The 23,461-nt window shown below is 36.7% G+C and overlaps 1 protein-coding gene across 1 annotated transcript in view; it reads right to left on the bottom strand.

The window, feature by feature from the left end:
• The window catches only part of ST8SIA4 (ST8 alpha-N-acetyl-neuraminide alpha-2,8-sialyltransferase 4), a 59,465-nt gene that overhangs the window by 23,505 nt on the left and 12,499 nt on the right, over positions 1–23,461 (bottom strand). The window contains exons 3-4 of the mRNA XM_010565056.1: positions 20,878–21,135; positions 6,809–7,102 (exon numbers count right to left, since the gene is read on the bottom strand). Of these exons, the coding sequence (XP_010563358.1) occupies positions 6,809–7,102; positions 20,878–21,135 (552 nt within the window). The remainder of the gene's footprint in view (positions 1–6,808; positions 7,103–20,877; positions 21,136–23,461) is intronic.

The following is a 23,461-nucleotide window of genomic DNA, read 5'->3' as shown; positions in this document are numbered from 1 at the left end:
TCATGACCAGGCTTTTCATAGCCTACTTCGTGGGATGGACCAGACAATGAAAAATACAAAAAGCAGACAAGTTTAATACACATTCAGTTTCTTCCTGGTGTCCTCCTCTACTTCAAGTGCGTTTGCCCCCATGGAAAAAGCTCTCATTTCTCTCACAAAGCGACATATCTCTTGACAGACCTTGCTAAATCTTCCCAAAACACAATAAAATAGGAGATCTTCTGCAAAGGAAATAAAAGTGCGTCCTGAGAAACTTTGAACCAGATAAGGAGGCACCCTTATGAGGTGCATGGGCCGTGAAGCCCTGGTAATTAACTGCTAGACTGAAAGATCAACCCTGGAGTGTCTTCACTTCAGGAATGGGAGCATCACCTCCTGCTCTCCTGTTAGTACAGGATCCCTGGATCCAAAGAATGACTTCACACAACAGATTAAGTTCTGAAAATCCAAACTAACTGGCATCCCATCTGTTTGTATAACTTACCAACTCTACTGATAAGTTACACCAAGGGCACAAGGGTACTGTAATATAGAACTCCTATTTTAACATCCACATATATGAAAAACGGGATTGTACTCCACTGAAAAGTAGGGAAATGTGTGAATCTTTCTGCTAATATTTTGAATATTTGAATGACATGATGCAAAAGACACAGTCATTTTATACTAAGTATAGCATTGTATTTTTAGCCTAATGGCCTTTTTTTTTAATCTTTTGTTTTCTGCTGCGGTTATTTATTCATCTGTGTACTCCAAAATGTCTTCTCTTAAGAAATATATTTTAGCAGTAAAGAAAAAAGTGAAGTCTGTTAACGGTAAGAAAAGAAACAGAAGTGTTTACAATATGGAGTGCTCCCAGCAATTGTTTCTTCATTAGCACAGAGCTGCTGGAGAACTATTTGATTTCTGCATATTTGAGTTTCTCCAAGTATTTTTCCTGTAATTCCCACAGCAAAGGACTCCGAAGCCATGGTGAAGTTGTGTAAAAGGTCACTACATTCAAACAACAGCTGTTTGCTTTCACTGATAATGGAGAAAAGACTTTGCACTGAAAAGTGACCATAAACAGGCACAGCATACTCGTCACACAGACAAAACAGACAAAACACAGTGGGAATTCTGCCATGCTTAATGCAGGATCAACTCTAATACCACTCTTTTGCAGGCAGTATCAAGGAGGAAATAAGCTGAGCAGAGGCAAATCCCACAGGATGGATGTCCATGCAATTGTTCTATACCCAGAAGAGGGGAAGGAATCCTATGTGAAGCAATTTCAGCAATACTGCAGCCGAGTGACTAAGAGTTCATGGGATGGCTCCAATAGGAAGAAAAGCCAAGAAAACATTCTTACACATGAAGATGAGTGTGAGAACTTTGTTTTGTGGAGTTGGGAGAGGAAACATGAGAGGAAACTTCTCAGAAAACTACTGCATTGTAAAAGACTGTATTGCTTGCTGGGGTGGGGGGTAGCGGTGTTCTGCCTCTTCAGCAAATGCCTTCAGATAATCGCCAGCAGAAGCAGAAGAGCAGTGGCAAGGCTGTGGGAGTTAACTCTGGCCTCCACCTAATGTACCAACAAGATGCTTAAGTGTCAGGAGCCCTCTCTACTCCCTCCAGGGAACTGCAAGGCAGGATACATAGCAGAAAGCATCTGCTGATTCTACTTTCCGGTTTGGTTGTCTGCTACCATTGGCAGTAAACAACAAGATCTGGACTCTAGTCCCAGCAGGGTCAGTTCCTGTTTGCCTGTTTAATGCACCTTCCATTAGAGCTCTGGTACTGAGACCAGACTGTATACAGACACTATCCACACCTCAGAGTATCATCTGACTTTGAAAACATTATTAAAAATAATCTTAATTAAAGAGTTCAACATCAAATCTCAGGCCTATTAATAAATCAAAGTTTCTGAAATTTGCTGTTAAATTCAATTTCAAAAAAAAAAAAGCAAGCTGTGTGGTTTGCTCATTATAATTAACCTTCCTGGCAGTAGCATTAGAGAGCAAATAAATCCTTTTAATCAGCTAAGCTCTTCATTTATAGATTCTAGTTCCATCTTGAACTCTGTTACATATTGACTACCTCAATTATGTTGTCAATAATACATGCACAATTACATAAAAAGTTCCATAAAACAGCTTTTAGAAACACTTTGTGAAAAAATCATGCAACTGCCTCCAAATCTCTTTCCCAATCCAATATTCTTACTTGAAACACAAACTTGGTGATCAAGAAATACAAAAGCAAAATAGAGAAAATAAATTATCACATGAAACCACTTGATCTAAAACTACTGAAGTAAAAAATATGAATCCTATGTCCATTTAAGATATGCTACTGATTACAAAAAAGTAGTTATGTTGGAGTTAGTATTTACATAATCTGTTTTTAAATCTTTGAATCCCTCTGAGATTTTCCAGGAGTGGCCATCACTCACAGAAGTTTAATAAGGCATGAAATCTGTAAAAAAGAGATTTCTTTTTCCAACACCACATTACCTTTTTTATGACCCAAAAAGTGCACAAATGGACAGGAAAAAATAGTTTTTCAAAATGATTTCAGAATGCAGTCATTATTCTATTATCTGATCAAGAGCAACTACCAAATACTATGTGCTGCTCAAAAAGTTTCTTTCATTAAAAGAGAAGGAAAAATAGGAGAGAGAATTTCAGTGCCATGTTATTGCAGCAAAACTGCTCTGTTATTATGTAGGAATACAGAATTTGGCCTCACTACATTGGAACTGAAGTCTAAGAAAGTTAATGTTCTGTCTTTAGAAACTGCCTATGCCTAAAGACTGATGAAGGAAAACAACGAATTTGCCTGACCAATTTGGCAGTGTGATACACACAAAGAGAAATAGAGACAGTACCTTCCAAGCCTTGTGGCTGCCAGCCTGCACCCTTCAGCATTAAACATCTCTATTAGTACTTAATATGTCAGGTTGGAATTATGAACTTAACTTTATTGATGATTAGTTACTTGAAGATTTAGCCCACAATATACTACATTTCCATATTTTTAATAAAATAGTAGGTGCATTAAATCAAAGAACTCTTGATATGAATTGAAATTTACACTGGGAATTTGTTCTTCCAAAAAAAAAAAAAAAGAAAACCTTATAATTACAGCTTTTTGGAACAGACATCTTCTCTTTTCAGGCAGTTTTCAGGCCTGTAGCAGTGTTTTGTATTTTTAGATTATGAAGACATGTAGTTGTAATACAATACATTGACGTTTCAAATAAAAGCCTCATTTCAACCAGCTGAGCAATATGGGTATGGTATAGCCGTGTGGTATACTACATCCACAGACTTATCTGTGGTATAGGAAGATCAGCATGGGTGCATAAGTCTTCTGAAATAGCTTGATGGGATCTTTTAGCTTGTTAAACATAAAATTGCACCTTTTATTCGTCTCCATAAGAATATGCTTTCAAGTTGAGGACAGTTCTTCAGTAGACTCTCCTGGTATTATGTCTTTGGCATGGTCTAACAAAAATCTCATTGTCTTTACAAATTTGGGAGGGTTTCAAAATATAAAAAGTAACATAAGACCCATACTGACTTTCTTGACTGATTCTCTTATCATTAAAGTCTAATTTAAAACAGCTCTACCTACCTTCATATAAATTATTATTTAATGCAAAATATGCATACTCAAAGAGTGAAGCCAGAGTGCTTTGGAATTATCAAGGAAAGAAACCAGAAACAGAAGAAGTTAATACTTAGTTGCATGGAGGTTAAGAGGGGTTTGGGGATGTTACAAATATTAACACAGGACAATGATTGCAAATGCTACATTCCCATGTGTCTGCTCTAAACTTTTGTAGCCTTTAATGAAAATCACTGAGCTACATTTAAGCACAAAGACACAACCATCTGAGAATGCTTACAATCTACAAAACAACAATTGCACATGCAGGAAGTTTCCTTGTGTAAAGTAAGACAGTCTACAAAAAACACTTCTTCCAGTTCAGCTTTCCTTATCATGCTTTCATCAGTAAATCAAACTCCACCTACCTCTTATGGCTTAAGAGGTTGAAAGACGTAGCATAAGCCTTGCATTCTCACAGTCTTACATATATGCTTAGGCACCCTATGAAGGAGATTAGGTGCTCTGCACAGGTCTTACTGTATATTTTAAAATGCAGGTTTTGTGGGTAGATTTCCTGGTTTTGCTTCTTATTCAACTAACAGGAATCTTCACATTCTATTTATTTTACCCTTTCTGTTTTGCAACACCACAGGCTTCCACTAGGTCATCACTGTTAACATGGTCACAAACTTGCAAGCAGAGAGCTTGCAAAAGCATCAAACATACAAACAAATATATCAAATCTATCAAAACAAACACAAAAAATTAGTTCAGATTCATAAAACAACGAGTGTTTTATAGGAGCTCCTTTTTGGTGGTGTCTCTTCAGAGGCTCATAAATCATCAGTTTACACTGAATTTGAAATAAACATGAGCACAACAGATAGAACACAGTATTATGAAGATTCTCCTTAAAGCCAAGTATGTAAGTTGCACACACTGTTTTAAATGGCTGCAGACTTAGCTGTCCATTAGTTTCAAACTGCAGTCACCACTTGTGACTTGCTTAAACTTTCCCAAGTCTTACTGCTCAAAATGGACTGATTTGATAATCAGGTCATGCAGCTTTAAATTTTACTTTATTTTTCAAGTTACTTTACTTATTTTTAGAAAATACTTATTTTTAGCTCAGGCACATTTTTATTTAAGAACAGTTTTTGCTTAATTTCTCATACTACCATGGCATTCCATTTTGACATACAAACCTAACAGATCTTAGAGAGATGTAATTCAAGCTGTAACAAGACAATACTCTTTCCCTAAATTTAACTTTGCTGTAATAAAAACCTCATTATTATGGGCTGGTGCTTTAAGACTGCCGTCTAGGAAATCTAAAGAATATTTGTTCCAAATGTATTAGTGCTAACTGTATTACTTCCAAACTTGACTCACAAAGACATATTCACCTCATGCACCTCACTTCATGAAGTCAAGAGTTAGACCAAAGATAAATTTGACTTCTTGTTTTGTTCCTACTTGAATTACAAAAAAGAACAGTAAAGAATAAAATTTGATATTCGGTTACTTCCCACAAGAAGTGGAGGACCTAAGGTTTAGAGCACAGATTCAAACCTGACAAATTTGTGCAGTCATATCAGATGACACTGCTAAGTATAATCTGATATCCAGTAGTCTAAATTTTCAACACGAATTCTGACAGTAGAGCTTTTGTTGCCTTTCTTTCAGAGAGACATCAGTGCTAATTCTTTTTTTAAGACAAAGCCCCCTAAAGGATGTTAAAGTTGGCCAACTGAAAGACTGCATATTCTGAATTACCATTCACATTTGAGAATTTTGGCCACATTTAACAGATGAAAATGAGAACAGCTATTTGTAAACTGGAAGTAATCTTATTCAGATTTATACACACACACAAAACCCACCACACCTATCCATGGGTTATAGGCATTTTGAATACATGAAAATTCCACACAATCAAGGCCCATAAATAGCTAAAGTGTAACTGTATAACAGAACAACTATCCAAACAGCTATGGAAACTGAGCAACTCAGTAAAAAATTAAAGGATTTCCAAATTCCAAAGGAAACAGATTATTTTTTCCAGTGCCAGAAGTGTACCACATGAAGAATACAGCAGTTAATCTATTTGCAACATGGCAGAAGGAGAAAAGCATATTCAGAAGTCCTAATATCCTGAAGAACAACATATTTCTCATATTTCTAAGCTTTATTCTCATACTCCTGTACTAGATTGCAGTAACAGCTCAAACATTCCCTCTGATCTTATCTCTGCTGCTGTAACAGTAGCAACTTTTTAGGCAGATACATGATCAACAACTGGGATACAAGCCAATACCAATACTTTAAGGCAACTCCCAAAACCCCACAGACATAGTTCAAGGAACTCAAACTGAATATTATCATACTGTCATAATTCACTGCACAAACAGATACTGCACTACCATCATCTTCTGAATGTTTCTCATGCACAGCCCTATGTACTCTTACTTGTAGTGACAACAACATTGGAGCCTTCATCTGACAGTCTTGTTTAATTATGGGGCTAAAAAAAACCCGTCTCTGCATCTGACAGTCTTGTTTAATTATGGGGCTAAAAAAAAACCGTCTCTGCACAAAGCATGGATGTTTTTGTTTGTTTGGTTGGTTTTTTTACCAACTGCTAACATTAATATTGATCAGAATCACTGAAAAAGTTTTTGAATTGCCCAAGCATCTGGCCAAATTCAAAAGGAGAAATACTGCAACAAATCCTAGATGTTTTAGAAAGGAGCTCATTATTTTCAGATCTGCCAGTCTTCATCATTTACATGGTTGTTACCTTACCCCTATGCTATTTAAATTATACTTTTTATCTCCATAGTCTTGCCCAAGACGACATGTAGCACTTTCATTGTCCTCTGATTTGATGACACACAGATACTCTTTGAATTCAGACTATTTTGTCATTAATTTATCACTATAATGATCATTAAAAAATTGTGTATGTAAAAGTGAAAGTGAAAATTTATTGTGCTAATGCATTTCAGTTGTTTGCATTAGAGCAGGCTAAATGAGTGGATGACATTTACTACCAAACAAACTTATTTTATCATAAATGCAATCCATTACAACAATAATAGAAATATCAAACTCCTTTCAACATTTTACTTGAGCTTTTTTCTGCCTGTTAGGAATTCTAGTTATTAGCTTCATTGTGCCAAGGACAGACCGGTCTTTTCCAGACACTTACCCTCTGACAGCATGAATAAGTCTCAGTGATGGATAGGCGGTTCGCACTTTCAATTTATTCTTAAGGATTAATGCATTAACCCACTCCACATGCTTCTCTCCGCCTTTGACCATGAAAGCAGGGATCCAAAGGACACTGTCATTCAGCATGGATAGTCTATGCACAAATTTTTCTCTGTCACTCTCATTCCGAAAGCCTCCAAATGCTCTTTGTACAACTGATGGGTTCATGGTAATAAAATCAGATTTAGTTCCCACATCGGCAGCAAACTCCACCACAGGAGCTAGATTGCACCTGAAGAGGAAGAAATTAATGGGAAAAATGAAAATAAATATGAAACAATAACTCAGAAAAATGTGTGCATGAAGGGAAAGCTGCAAATGAACATGAAAGCCCATTTCAATTTGCATGAGAAAAAAATACCAGTGATAATAGGTGTGATAACACGTAGCATTTTACCCAACTTGCACATTCATTAGACAAATCTTTAAAAAACATTAAATGCACATAATGCTGCAGGAAAAAGAAGTTCTTTGTACATTTGAAAACCATGTCATCATGCTTTAAAATGCATTGACAGCTATAGTAGCACTTACGAATAAGAGTATGCTTTCTAACACCTATTACCTTTCATTAGTGTTCATTTGTCATCATGTTACTAACAGCTCACACTCTTCAAGGAAGCCATGCCAGTCAGTTAAAGCAGAATTTATACAGGTTAGTAATTGCATTTTTTTTTACAATACAGTATTTAAATATGATTTACAAATGAACTCTACCCCATGTTAAATGAGTTTTTGGTATTTTGGGTTTTGGCATTATCACTGCAGCTGATCAGATGTTGTGAAATTTAGTATTTTCTTTTAATTTTGAAATGAAATTTTTGGAAAAAAGCATTAATCTTTCCATTTTCCTTGATATCTCATTATCAAACCTCATTTAATTTTGCAGTAGCTTTGTGCTTTTTTCTAGGCTTGAGAAAAAGGTCTCATCAGCCCTTTGTTCAGCAGTTTTTAATCTCTGTTACATAAATACATATATGTGTATTTATATGTAATCACACACAGGCAGTATTCTCCATGGGCAGCATTGGATGCAGGTGACAAAATGCAATTCAGAAATTGTGATTTCAGTGACCAGTATGATCCAGCTGAAACAAATCACCTCCACAACATCCCAAGTGAATTAGCCTGTAGCTGGTATGCCCCAAATAAGTATCCTGACACAAGAATATTTTCACAATTTAACCAATTGCTCTGTTGAGGTGAAGGATGCTAAGAAGCAATGTTGGAACTAGGTCCTTCAAAAGATTTGTATATTATTATATTCTTAATATAAATAGTATTCTATTAGTTCTGCAGTTCTTTTCTGGTACAATAAAGTTTTTATTTAAGCTTATCCCTTAGCATCTTCTAAAGGGCAGATCTCCAACTTCATCTACAAATAACTGAAGTCAGCAGGGCAATATTAACACCAACTGATCACCTAGTCCTGACTGATAATACTAACTTCTCAGAACATCATTTTCATTCTGTAATTATCAGCTAAAGAAGTGGTCCTGTCTTCTTAAGAAAGAAATATTTGGAAGACTGTAAAGTGTATATATTCTTAGGAGGTAAAGCTGTCCAAGTTTCTGATGACATGTGGGTAGATGTAAGCTTTATTAGGAAACAGATTTACATTCTTCAGTATCTTTATACATCCATTCCACAAACCATCTGCATGTATTAGGCTGCTAAGAGTAGTATGTTTTAGAAAATGGTAGTTAGGGCACAAGAAAAAATTCCACTGATTTCAATATTGGCTTTGAAAATTTTTTCTAAAAACTTTAATGCATGAACCTATAACCTGCAATTGTCAGAAGTTTGGTATTGCATAAAATCTAAAAATAAAAAAAATAATCAAACCAAGGACTTAAAATCAACCAAATTCACTAAATTACACCTGCTCTTGAAAATACATCTTTTAAGGGCAGACTGCACATAATGAGGGATTCTTGCATAGCAGGTTTTTTTTCAGTAGTCACACGTACATGCATGTGATAGTATCTGTTACTTACAAACATAGGACAGAGCTTGACATTGCAAATCCTGCTCTGTGTCCAGTTTTGAGAAGCACCTATGTACCAACACTATCTTGTTGAAAAAGCTGTATGCCATATGCAAAGTGTGCACATATGAAATAGGCCTTGTGGTTCTAAAATGATTCTCTGCCTTTTGACAGCTCCCTTCTGATCTGCCAACAGCATCAGTGCCTAAATCTTAAAAGTGTATGTAGTTTGAAACCAGCATATAAATGTAATTTCACCTAAAACCTGAAAAAATCATCACAGGCATACCAAATACAAGGGCTACCTACCTTGCATGTCATTACTGCTTCATCAGTAGTATACTTAATATCAAATACTGTATTTTAGAAAAGTATACAGTATAAGCAGCATAAATTCTTAACAAATTGCATATTCAGATTTTTCAAGTATAACTTCAGAAAGTAATGAGCAATCCAAATGCACTCAGTAACAATGGAGTTTTCTATTGTCTATGAACAATTATTTAGAATATTAGTCGTATTTTTCAAGCTTAAGCTCATATGTCTCAAATTAGACAGCTGATTATAATATTAGAGGCAGGTAAGGCATTTTGCTTTCCAAATGCAGAGCACCTCTTAACCTTTGATCTTTTAAAAATTCAGTTATATAAATGTGGATTAGTAGCAGTGCTGAAGTTTGAAATAATGCAGTAAGTGCATCTGCACTTTGAAAGGCTCTGTTTTCAAAGAAGTAACTAGATGCTGTTAGCAGTACACTAAGATTTTTCTTTTAGTAGAATACGAATGTAAGACAAGCTCTACACAAATTTCTAGCTCTGTTAAGGAAATAGACATTACTACATTAGTTGTAGTTGACCAAGTTATAAAAATAATACCCCCATTAAGCCACCTCTCATTTTCTTAGAGGTTATTTCCTTCAAAGAGTGATTCTAGTGCTCATTAAATTACAAGTGTCAATATTAAATATTTACAATATATTTATCCACGAAGTTGGAAAATATAAAACACCTGCTACAACCCCTCAATTAAAATCAGCACATTCTTCAGTACAGAGTAAATGTAGCAGTTATGTCAGAAGTGTTTCCATATGAGTTTAAGAGTTTATGTGCTAGTGATGAACGGTAACACTTACCCTAAACTGCTAGTACCTGATCATTTATATTTCCAGGTGAGTTCAAGAAAATTTTATAGAAATGTATCACAGAATCAAAGAATGGTTTGGGTTGGAAGGGACCTTTAAAGGTCATCTAGTCCAATGCTCCTGCGATGAGCAAGGACATCTTCAACTAGATCAGGTTGCTCAGAGCCCTGACCAGCCTGATCTTGAATGTTTCCAAGGATGGGGCATCTACCACATCTCTGAAGCAACCTATTCCAGTATTTCACCACCCCTGTTGTAAAAAATTTATTCCTTATATCTAGTATGAATCTACCCTCTTTTAGTTTAAAACCATGACCGCTAGTCCTATTGCAACAGGCCCTGCTAAAAGTTTCTCCATCTTTCTCGTGTGTTTCACGGCTAATAAAACTAGCTATTGTATATTTGCATATAGACCCAAGTACATGTAAATAGTTTTTGTTACCTGTTTCAGAGCTTTTGTCGTAACCTCTAGTGCATCTTTGTGCTATGCCAGAGTTTCATACAGTTGGAATTTTTAAGTTTATTTTGTTAGCAGACATCAATGATCTCCCATCAATTCTCAGGACTCTTTCAAGAAAACTTGGTATTCAGAGACACACATGAACATATACTTGTTTTCTTTTAAGTCAAATTAAGAAGCCTATTAACTGAAAACTTTGAAATAGGCAATGCAGTACCCTTCCCTTGTTAAATTCTTCAGTTCTAGCTCATTTGTCCTAAGGCACAGAATGCTGAATATATCCACAACAGTGATGAGGAGGTGAGGGGGGGCTCTGCACCACAAGCTTTACTTTTATATGCCTAGAAATTTGTACACAGCAAACGAAACCTTTATTTTAAGTTGTCATTGCTATATCAAATCCAGCAGGAAGAATAAATAGAAGACTGTCATTTACTGAGCTTCCTCTTTCTCACATGCCACATTATTGATAACTTGCAACTATATGATTGCTTAAAATTTGACTCCAAAACACAGTTTTCTGCAACATACCATCATCTTCCATTCATTCTAAAAAAACTTCAGTATTGCCTCTATGTCAGTCAACCTGCAAATATAGAATCATAATCATTTAGGTTGGAAAAGACCTTCAAGATAGAGTCCAACCATCATCCATGCCCACTAAACCATGTCCTGAAGTACCCCGTCTACTTTCTTTTTGAATACTTCCAGGGATGGTGACTCAACCACCTCCCTGGACAGCCTATTCCAATGTCTGACAACCCTCTCAGTAAAAAAAAATTTCCTAATATCTAACCTAAATCTCCCTTGCCTCAACTTGAGGCCATTTCCTCTTGTCCTATCTCCAGCCACCTGACAGAAGAGACCAGCACCCACCTCACTACCACCCCCCTTCAGGTAGTTGTAGAGAGCAATAAGGTCTCCCCTCAGCCTCCTCTTCTCTAAACTAAACAGCCACAGTCCCCTCAGCCGCTCCTCATAAGACTTATGCTCCAGGCCCCTCACCAACTTGGCTGCCCTTCTCTGAACACTCTCCAGCAACTCAATGTCTTTCCTGTAGTGAGGGGCCCAAAACTCAACACAGTATTGAAGGTGCAGCCTCACCAGTGCCAAATACAGGGGAACAATCACTTCCCTCCTCCTGCTGGCCACACTATTTCTGATGCAGGCCAGGATGCTGCTGGCCTTCTTGGCCACCTGGGCACACTGCTGGCTCATACTCAGCCAGCTCAGTCAACCAGCACGCCCAGGTCTTTCTCTGCTGGGCAGCTTTCCAGCCACTCTTCCCCAACCCTGTAGTGCTACATGGGGTTGGCGTGACCCAAGTGCAGGACCCAGCACTCGGCCTTGTTGAACCTCATACAATTGGCCTCAGCCCATCGATCCAGCCTGTCCAGATCTCTCTGTAGAGCCTCCCTACCCTCAAGCAGATCGACCCTGCCTCCCAACTTGGTGTCGTCTGCAAACTTGCTGAGGGTGCACTCCATCCCCTCACCCAAATCATTGATAAGTAAGTAAGTGGGCTGCAGGTCAAAGCTGAGCTGGGCAAACTCAGCTATGAGGTTACTAACATGGAGAATATGAGAATAGGTTGTAATTAACAGTCACACATAGCACTGAAGATTGACTTGAGCAATTAAGCAGACAGCTGTAAATATGAGCATTGAGAATATACAACACATTATATAAGGGTTTGTAAACCTCCTTCTCCTGAGCCCAAGCTATTGACTGTTTCCAGAGAAACTGATGAAATGCAGCTTGCCACAGCACCAAGAATTTTGCATAATAATGGTTTTCATGAGTTCCTTTGGTTTCCTTTTTTTTTCCATAAAAATTCACTGTAAGCATATTCTTTAAAACTAACAAGCTTATGCCTGTTTTTTTTCCTATATAATTTCGTTTAATCAGAAGCTCTAGCTCATTCTTTTTTCCCTTGCACTAAACTAGCAAATAATTAGAGTCATTATTTGCTCCCATACTTTTTCTAAGCACTATCTATGGTAGAAGTGTTCAGAAATTGGTCTAATGAGACAAAGATTGGCACATTTGGGAGAAGGGGTTAGGAAAAAACCTAAGTAAGTGGAAAACGTTCATAATCTGTGTGATTGGTATAGGCAATAATATGCAAGGTACCTCAAATTAATGCTGCAGTCCGTGTTCTTCCCATGACATCATCCCAGACCATATCCAAAACCTCAGCACATCCATTTCAACAGGGTAGTCTGTCTAAACTTGCTATTGGGCATCAATTATACAATTTAGGCAATGAGTAAGTTTACACATAGTGTTCATGTATAATCATGACACTGAAAGGCAAATATATATATATAAAAATAATATTCATAGTAAAAATGCTGAGGTTACCACACATGAGCTTTCAGTGTGGGAGCAGAGTATTTTCAACAGGAACATGCACTGCAATGCTATCACTAAAAAAAGATCTGGGGTAACTGGGAAAAATTAGTTCATGTCTGAAATATCACATGGTATTTGGGTATCTGTAGAGTAACTGAGATCAACTGAGATCCTAAGATACACAGATCAAAAAGTTTCAGCGATTGAAAACCTGCTTCTTCCACAACTGTGTGTTGTATGTATTAGTCACAGTGGGATATACTAAGAAAAAGTGTATGGAAAAAAGAACTAAACTGCCAATGGCTGGAGTTGCATGCCATGAGAAAAGACTGAAGAATGGACTAAGTGCTGCTATACCACACTTACATCAAAGTAATCAACCGTGGGTTTGCTGTGACACCTTTATGGCCCAAACACATCCACAACATATTTAGTCTTTTAGAGAGCAGAGTTTAACAAAGAAAATAATGAAATCATATTCACAAAAATACACTTAAATGAGAAGACAGTTATTCCACACAGATTCAGTTGAACTTGCTTGGTGACTAATAAACAAACAGTTCATGTATATGCATGTAAATGTCCAATACGTAATATTCATAGGCCATGTATCAGTATTTTCAAGTAAATTTTAAATAAAAGCCTTAAAAATTTGCTTGAGTAAAAGCAATTACTATTTCCATTTTATTTGACATTGAGAACTAAAAGAATATTCTTCATATGGTAATAATGCAAGGATTGGCCATGAATCTGTATACTTGTTAATCCTCTAACAATCTGTGCAGTTGAGGTTTACAGGTTGAAATAAATATTTAGAAACCACTCTAAAGCCCAAGCTGCACAAAAGTACTGTAAAAACATGCTTTGTTTCATTAGTATCTTCTCCTTGTAGAGCAAAGCCAAAAATATCCATCACACAATATTAACCACATACACTCTGAGAAGCCAAAAAAAGAAAATTAGATTTTTGCTGGAAGACATAACAATAAACCCCTCTGAAACTTAAGGTGTTACCTAAACTAGTACCAATAACATACACCCCTTCCTGAACAGCCTGCAAGCTTTTATATTCAGGTTCATACCCAGACGCCCATATGAATCAAACTTCCAATCTTGAATTCAAAGATTCTTGACATTTTAAGAAACACTTGGATGTGAAAGTAAAATTCAAGGCTCAAATACACGGGGAAAAAAAAAGTTAAGTTCAAGGCAGCAGACAAGATATCAGCTGGAGTACACTCTACCCAGTCTATTTGCAGGAAGCACATCACCCTAATACCTGTGTATATGTAGCACATCATTTCACCCAGTTCTTCAATTAAAGGTGTGCAGCAGCAGTGATTACTTTCACATACACATACACCCAAAAAAGGGAGATTTACAAAAAAAACATGCACAAACCTTCTATCTCCCCCTGCCGAATCCAATGATTAATAAAATGCATGGATTCTCACATGTTTTGTATACTTGTTTGGCTCCCGATAAAACAAAAATTGCTTCAAATTAACTATAGGGATCTGGATTAGCAGGGAATCCCCTGACATATCCCACTTCATCCCAGTCCTTATCCTCTGCATGGCACAATAGAGAATGTCTCATGAGAACTGCAAGCTGTGTAGAGGCTCAGGTACAGCATAATTATGCATTCTATTCACACACAGGAATCACAGCTGTCTTTTAAGATGTGCCATGTAAAATATACCATTATTGACCTGATAACCCCTTTTATAACACAAGTCCAAAAGAATCCTGAATTTGTGACTCGTTTCACTTTAGTTAGAAGATACATTTTTGTGACATCACCTGCATTACTTCTTGTCACCCAAACTAGAACCTATACTAATAATTAAATTCTTTCTTCCCAGAATATTCCTTAACACCAGTGACTAAAATGCAAGTTATCCTCAGCTGACACAATACAGTGAAGTGACAGAAAATGTCTAAGTGGTATTTTAGAAACAGTGGCAAAATATACTATTTACCTCTTTATTGTAAGTCCTTGCTGCAATATTATCCATGAATTACAGAGTTTTACTGTTCTTTCCAATATGATTACTTTGACACCAAAATAAAGAAAGGAATTTCTATCACTGAAAGTTTGTTGCAGGTGGGGAAAAAAAAAAACCTACAGCAGTGAAATATTGAGAATGTAAGAAAACCTGAGAAATGGAACTTAGTACTGAATAGCTGTATCTTCGCCTTTTTATGTGAAAATCCTTCACACGTTACTGTCTATAAAGGGCATATTCTACAGGGCAATGATCAAAATGCTACAGAAGCGTTACTATTCTGATATAGAAAACTTTAGAACAGTTCTGCAATACTGTGAGGAAAGAAAGGGTTAAAAAAATATTCTTGCAACAAATTCAGGCAAAATGATAGTTTTCATTGTGTTGGAGAAGCACTTTGGGGTCGTGAGTTTGGAATGTAGAAAAAAGCAGTAGTTTGAACATTCAAAAATGGAGAACAACAAAAAAGGTTTAGACTAATATGAACATTGTCATACCTCTTAATTCAAACACACGGTCAATGAACAAATGGATTAGTGAAGCTTTCCTGCACTTGAAACTGTTCAGAAAACTAATAAATTAAAAGCTCTGTATTATCAACAATAGAAGTAAGCAACTTTAAAAGAATTTTATCCTTTTCTCTCAGGATAATTATAAAAAGAGTCAAGCTAACTCTATGTGCTCTACATTTGGATACTCATAGGACACCTATTTATTTAAGAAACCACTTTGGAATCTTCGATCATTTGCATATGGGTTTACAGAAGTCACTTCTTACTGATGTTTCCTTAGCCTTCTAAATTTATGCCCTTAAATCTCCTCCCATATCACTTACTTCAGAATTAAGTACTTTTTTTTTTAAAAAATAAGTTGCACCAAAGTTGGAATTATAAATGCTTAGGGAGGGTACCTAGTACTGTAGCCCACCAGCATAGGTAGCACCAGGTGCTTCGTACTGACTGAGCAAGAGATTCAGTTTCATAGGAAGACATCACTGTTATCAGCTCTTGTCCCATGATGGGCTGCCTGGAGTAGCGGTCATGCATTCCAGCAGCTGAAGAAGTCATGAGGTGAAGCCAAAAAGGGAAAATGTAGCCACAAGGCAGGCCTTCTCCAAAGTTCTCCTGAGGCGGAGGCCACACACGTCTAACTTGACTGGAAACACTGAACAGCTATACTGGCACTTCCCCCATTCTCAGGCACCTAAATCACTGAGCAAGAACATCCAAAGACCATGGCTGGCTGGCTTTCTTCTGCTTTCATTTAATGTTTCAATGTAGTGTAACAATTTGTAGGAAGAGACAGAGGGCAAAAATAGAGCTGCCACACCTAAGAGCTCAAAAAAGTCTAATGAGCTAGTCATGATGTATTCAAATGTTATTTTTAAGTGAAGAATCATGTTTTAAACTAAGTCTGTTAAATTGGCAACTTCGCTTTCAATAGATCTGCTGGCTTAGAGCATCCAGCTCTGCTGGCATGATGGTTATGCTCCAAGCAAGGTGTATTAAATAAATATCTGGACATAAAAGTTGATATAAGTTACAAAAAAAAAAGTTCCAGAACATAAATGTATTAATATCCTAAATCTTTCTATTCCGACAAATTTATGATTGTTTTTTCCTATCAGCTGACGGAAGAACACAGAAGAAAAAAGCTACTACCACTCCTTGCTTATATATTAATATTAGCAGAGAAATTTAAATTGTTCTCCTGAAATGAGAAACCACACCTCCATGGTATGGTTAGAAGGTCTGCCTTTTTCTTCTTCTTGAATAGATATGCTGTCTTCTGCTCATATCACAATTGCTTCTTCACAAAAACAAGACATCAGGGAGGAGGTCAAACAGATGATCCTCCTCTTTCTATAGGATAATACTTATTAAAGGACTACTAGTTTTTTCCATGTCAACTTCATAACCACAAAAATTGCCAAGTTAAAAATGAAAGTCAAAGGACATTGAAAAAATAAAAGCTGCATTTACCCAGCAAAATTTTATCAACAATGATGGCAAAAATACTCAGCTTAATTCCTAGATACTGAAAAAGTTAGCAGGAAAACACTCCAATGGGAGAAAGAAGAGTTGTAATGTATAAACTAGGCACTTAAATCCAAAGAAAGTTAGTATTCTCTCATGGCTGTTTCCTATCAGAGCAGCCCTAAGCTAGTGAAACAGCTTCACTCGACAGGCCTGTTCTCCATATAGTCCAACTGAAATGAAAGGGACTTTCCCAGAAGTAGTGTCACCATGAGAAAAAACACAAGATTATTTACTAGGTTTGGGGGGCTTTTTGTTTGTTTTTTAACCCAGTAATTCCAGAACTCTACTTGGTCTCTGCTTTTGAACAGTTCCCATCATGAACGCTGAATACCATTACTTAAAAAAAAAAAAAAAAAAAGATTTCCTTCTGATCTTTGGCATTGTTCAAATTCTGAACCCAAAGCTCAACTGAATTCTTTTTGGTACTTATTGGCTGCCAGAAGCAATGCCAGGAATCTGAAAGTTATAACTTGGCAATGTTTAGTATTGTTATTTTACATTTACCCAAAACACAGTTGTATTTTTCAGAAGTCCTATGTAACTACTATACTACATTTCAAAATGTACCACTTGTTATAATAAGTTCATCTGTTCTGTAAGATGTAACAGCTAACACAGCCCTGGCGTAAGAATTTCAGCATGAGAAAGTATAGACAGTGGGGGAATAAGATGCATTGCATTTAAATCACACAGGAAGTAAGCACCATGTACCTGACTCAACAGCCAGAGAAACAGCTGAAAACAGTCCCATGCAAAAAACAGCTCCTGCAACAGCACTGTGCCATTTATACACTCATTCCAATTTATTTTATGGAACCTGAGATTTTGGAATGCTTCAGACCCTTTCTAGGTATAGTATCAAAGTGCAGCATGCTTTAGCTCACCACTACAAAAGTAGTGGAGGTGCAAGGATCAATAGTCACTTACCAGGGTGTAAAAACATAAGAGGTAAAAAGGAAAGGAATATGGGAAACAGGAAATAGTTTACAGTCAGTACAGGTTTCTTTTAATAGCAGAGTGTCCTTGCTTCCTGTTTTAACTAGATGGGTCACATTTTCTACTGTCAAAATAGGCATGACTTCACTAAAATTGTGGAACTAATCCATTTTATCCTAGCAGGAAATAGGTCCCTAGACTCTTGATTTCTGATGCTGTGAGAACAAAGTAAGGCCTTATGTGATCAAGTAATTAAAACCAAGCCACCTTAAAATTTTCAGTAAATACAGGAAATCTGCTTATGCTGACAAGATATTACCTTGCTTGCAAAACTGACCTTTATTTATCCATTTTCAGAGATGTCTAAAGAAGAATTGTATTGTTTTACTTGTAAAATTTGCTGACAGAATTATATGTTGGCTTGCAGGCATGCTTATTATTTGACTCTAGTTTCGGTGCCTACTTTTAAACATTTTTCATAATAGAAGTATTCTAATCATCCAGTGTCTCTGTTGGATCGATATTCTTTGAGAGTCACTGTTACGCAGAAGGCACTCGGTATGCTGCAATGTCTCAAAGGAAGATGAACAGTTATGAGTAACTTTGGATGACTTTCAAAGACATAGACAGATACTATCAAGCTTAAAGTGCTAGGTACTGACATTCTTCTTCACCCTTAATAAAGTGTATATTCTGTGTCTTTATCAGTTATTACTAACACATTCATACCACCTTTATAGGAGCATTAAAATTCAGGATATTGAATGTCTTGTACTGTAATGCAAATACTGCTGGATGTCTGCTGTGTCCTCTTCACTTCCACAGATCTTCACTATCGGTTTTATCATTAAATTAATGGTACTGTTGGTGTTAGAGCTAACATTAGAACTGCTGCTCTAAGAAACAACTCTCAAAACCACACACTTTTGCTTCAGATCTCAAAAAGTACATACAGTACTATTAAAATCAACTGGATAATATATTTAACCAAAATAGTATGACGTGCTTGTCACAGCACATAGGCATAATGCACTCAGCATCAGAAGATTCTACAAAAATATTGCTCATCAGCAATACACCTAGCTGCATACAGTACATAAAGTAACTGCTTTTCAGAACACCATCAGGTGGCGAGTACAATGGGTACATTTTACTTTTAAGGAAACGAGCTGAAAGCAAAGAGAGTAACTGAGTCTCATGGTACATGTTAATACCAGGATACTAATAGCAATAGAGGTGAGTGGGTTACCAAGTATGCCAGTACCATTAGATCAGGTGATTACATATCATGTTGCGTACAACTTTTTTTAAATGGAAGAAGAACAACGTAGGAAACTGAAGCTCTGAAGAATGCTTTGCCTTTAACTCGAAATACAAATTAATTCATTGCTATTTGCTTTAAACAAATGTTATGTACCTATGCACCCATCCAGACATATACAAATAAATATCATATAATTTAACCTATGCGATAATCTGTGAACTTCTAAAATATTTTAACTTTGATTTGTAAATCCAAAAATTTCACTGTACTAAAACTCTTCATAGGCTGCAGCATCAAGTATTCTATTCCCAGAACCTTACAAAGATTATTATCCTCAATATTGTCAGTCTAACTAGCTATTATACTGATCATTTTACTAGTCATACACCACTGAGATGTTTCTCCAGTCTAAATGACTGATTAGCAACAGTAACTTCCTGATGTTCCTATTAAGCTTCATCATTCTTCTTTTATTCATACACAAATCTTTAAGAATACTACCTTTGCTCCACATGGCTCGAATTAGTTAAAATCTCCTATCAGATATCATCACCTAGTTTCATGGCTAATTAAAACATGGGAAGAGCATGGAGATGACTTTCAAAGAAATTCAGCGCATGATTTAAGTAAAAGTATGTACCTTGCCTACTGAAAAAAAATTTCATCTAGAAAATCTAGTATCTAAATTTTTCTGCAGTCCTGTTAAATGAATCACATTTAATCTCTGAAAGAGTATACATTTAGCCTATGGCATGCTTTTGGTTTAAAAATGTGGTATCTATTTTTTGATTCCTTCTGCAATAAGGATGTTAATTTGAAACACTAGTGGTACAAGCAAAACAAATAAGGAAAATGAAAGAGTAGCGTGTTGTTTCAGTTGCCACTTGCTAGTATACCTTTCAATAAAATACAACTTCCATGTGTGTATCCCGTTTTGATTTATGTACTGAAAACCTATAATTTCTTCTCCATATCCTTTTGATATTTTTTGCCACTATCTTTCGTCAAGAGGAGAAAAGAAAAAGCAAGTAACTCACAATGACAACTATTACTATATTGTTTTCTGCCACTGCCCTTCTGTTTTCTGCCCTTTCACCCTTCTCACACCAAATCAATTGAAACTGCTGCTTCAAAAGCAGAAGGGCCTATCTCTTGCCCGACCTTCTCTATATCCATATAATGCCAGGCTGTCAGATAAGGCCAGCTATTCCTCTTTATTTCATGTTGATATGTGAAGCCCAAAGGTATTCAACTGTGCGTGTTTGAAGAATGAACAAAAAGTGAAGCATATCAACATTTCTGTCCAAACTGCAGGGATACATTTTTAGAGCAATGTGAAGGCATTTAGATGTGTGACTTCCAATTACCTTAATGGCAGCCATCTGGTTCAACGTCAATATATCACACTGAAATTTTACCCCATGCTGCACATAAGTAAGGTAGTAATTTACAGCTGGCAATCTTTATTGGCTAAGGGCAAAGAAAGAATATTTTTGAAAGAGAAAACATTTTGCATTTATTCTACCAAGGCCTCCATAAGAATATTTATTTTGTCTGGAATAAAACCAATGAACAGCAAAAATAAGTAGCACAAACCTCTCTCCTCTGGCCCCTTGTTTTATTTTCACTGTAAAAATAATCTTCTTGTCAACAATATGGGCATGTATTTAAATTTGGGGAATCACACAGTGAAGGATACTGTTGCAGATTAATTGCAGATAATGCCTGAAATCTATATCGCAGATTAAAACACTTCTCCCCACTTTTCTCCAAGAAACATAGCGGGCTGTATCTTCAACAGCAGATGACAACTCACCTTATTACAAAGTCATGGCTATCAATCTCTTTTCCACATCCGCTGTCCAGAAGGATGCCAGAATTCCCAACAACTGCACAGGTTTTAAATCGGCGATTCTTCATTGGGGAAACTTCAGGGAGAAGACTGTGCAAATCCTGAGAAATGTTTAGGGTGCGACGTCTGTCCAGTACATAATGGATTACATCTCCTGGCTTGAAGCTGCTTTTGACCACTGAGACATCTCTTTCAGCATCCAAGAATCGAAGAATGTTCTTTCTGAGTTGACAGAAAAACATACAGATAAAACCCAACACTCACTGCTCACATGGAGTTTATCTGATAGTAATACAAATTATACAGAGCATACTACATAAAGCAGAGGGTAGATAGCGTCAGACAGACGAAGGTCATTTCCCATGCTCTGGGATGGAGTTAGAGCAAAGCCGTTAGGACAGAGTTCAAACTTTGGTTACAATATAACATGCAAATACTACAGTGACTTAATGACTTCCTACAGACAAAAGCACGGAGAGACCAAGGGAAGATAACTCTGGAAATTAGAAGGCATGCTGGTTTTGACTATTTTACAAAACTTTGGTTTAAACACATATTTGAAAAGGACCAGAGCAGTTTGTTTTCATAGAAACATAGTTAAATATATCAGGTATTTATGATTTAGGAAATAAATGCTTCACTATGATCTCATCTCTCACAGATCAGCTTGGTTCAGGAATGGCTGTGTTTTCTTACATATTCTTGTTTCACCGTAAGAATAACATATTCACTTTAGCATAAACTGGCTCCTAATTAAATGAATCTCAGCCAAAGTTATCCTAATTTACTTGAAATAAGAATATCCACAGCCTTTTGGACCAATTTAAACAAAATCAGCTTAAAAACATACTGCAAATTAAACTACTGCAGTCAAGCTGTCAGCTGAACTCACAGAAACACTTACAAACTTTACCATTGCTTTAAATCAGGTTAGTCCAATCTTTCATCTTGCTTCTCTGCAATTAATTGTTTAAACATTAGCTGGGTTCAGACACATATGACCAAGATATGAGGATTTAACATGCTACCATGGGTCAGGTGAACTATGATAATTCAACAGTCATATACTAGCAGTCCACAGCAAGTGACAGGTGAAGAATAACTGCTTGAATGTCAGCTGAGTAAGTTAAGTCATGGTAGTTGTACCTGCTTATGGGGGAGGGGGCACGGTCTAAAAACTGACACACTCTCAATACATAAGTTCAAAAAAGACACTAATGACTGCAGCTATGTAATGACTGATACCCGCACTGGCAGTGCCAAGCAGTTTTCAGTACACACTTATCCCTGGTATAAAAAGCTGGAAAGGACTCCAGGCCAGAGCTGCAGGAGCCACTGGTAGCTCAGGATTGCAAATAAGCAAAGCCTTACAAGCTTGTGTCCATCCCTGCTCTGCAAAGCATGTGAAAAAGCATAAAGATCACATCTGAATTTGAGCACATACTTAAGTACAGTACACTTATGGAACAGACAGGGAGTGCTGAGCTGGGGCAGGGTGTTAACTGTGTGTTAACTGGCATAGAAACTTTAGCCTCTGCAACTCTAACAAGACAAGAAGAAAAATAATAACTTCATGTTTTCTACTGCTGTCAGCAGGTAAGGTGGAATTTAAAACAGAATAGACATTTCGTTGAGTAAGAGAATGCTATTTTTACGTAGTAAGTTTTCAGATCAGAACTTCCTTAGAGCAGATCAAAACAGGAAAAGATAACTAGAGATGCTACTCTAGCAGTTGCAACACCCACTCAGAGGCATAAAGGGGAAATAATCCCCCAAAAGTGAAAAAGTATGAACTATAGGAACACCATGCTTGCCAGCCAGATCTTCTGTCACTGCCTCAAGAGGGAAGAATGTCTGAACCTTGCAAGCAGTGACACAAAATAGTCACCCTGGAACTGACCTTAAAAGCCATTGGGGAAGTGAAACATGATAAAAATATCCTTGTCAAGTGTTTCCTCTCATTTTTTAAAATAAGACCAAAAAAAAAAAAAAAAAAAAAGGAAAGAGTGTCGTGGGCTGTCTGTTACAGCTATCGTGTATGAATAAAGCAGCATCAGAGCAAAGACAGCTTGTGCTGAGGCATATGAGGCACTCAGAATAATGGGGCAGGATAGACAATGTTAAAATCCTGAGTATCTAAAGATTTTGGTAAGGCCAAGCAAGGTGTATCCGTAAAAGGAAGATGAAGACTCCACTTCAGCCCGTAAGTTGAATGGACTCAAAATCTCTGTGGGTTTGGTAAGCTTCATTTTGTGGGTACTCTGCAACAGATATATGAATTGCTACAAAATGAAAAAGAGCAAGGAAGAAGGAATTGCCCAATCTAGCAGTATCAAAAATGACTTAAATTCTTCATTACATAAAAACAGAGCTATCAGAGCTGTAGCTGTAAAGGATAAGATGAATGCATCAAAAATTATCAATAACATCAGCCAAGTCATCCAGAGACTCACTTCACACGCACTCTGATGTGAGAAGTGGTGACCACTACTGAGTCTCAAAGAGCAAAAGAAATCGTGAAATGTACAAAAACCTAGGGCTCTGACTA

This window comes from Haliaeetus leucocephalus, unplaced genomic scaffold, assembly GCF_000737465.1.
Source record: "Haliaeetus leucocephalus isolate CR32 unplaced genomic scaffold, Haliaeetus_leucocephalus-4.0 Scaffold185, whole genome shotgun sequence".
Taxonomy (NCBI): Eukaryota; Metazoa; Chordata; class Aves; order Accipitriformes; family Accipitridae; genus Haliaeetus; species Haliaeetus leucocephalus.
This window is presented reverse-complemented; position numbering and strand designations above follow the sequence as displayed.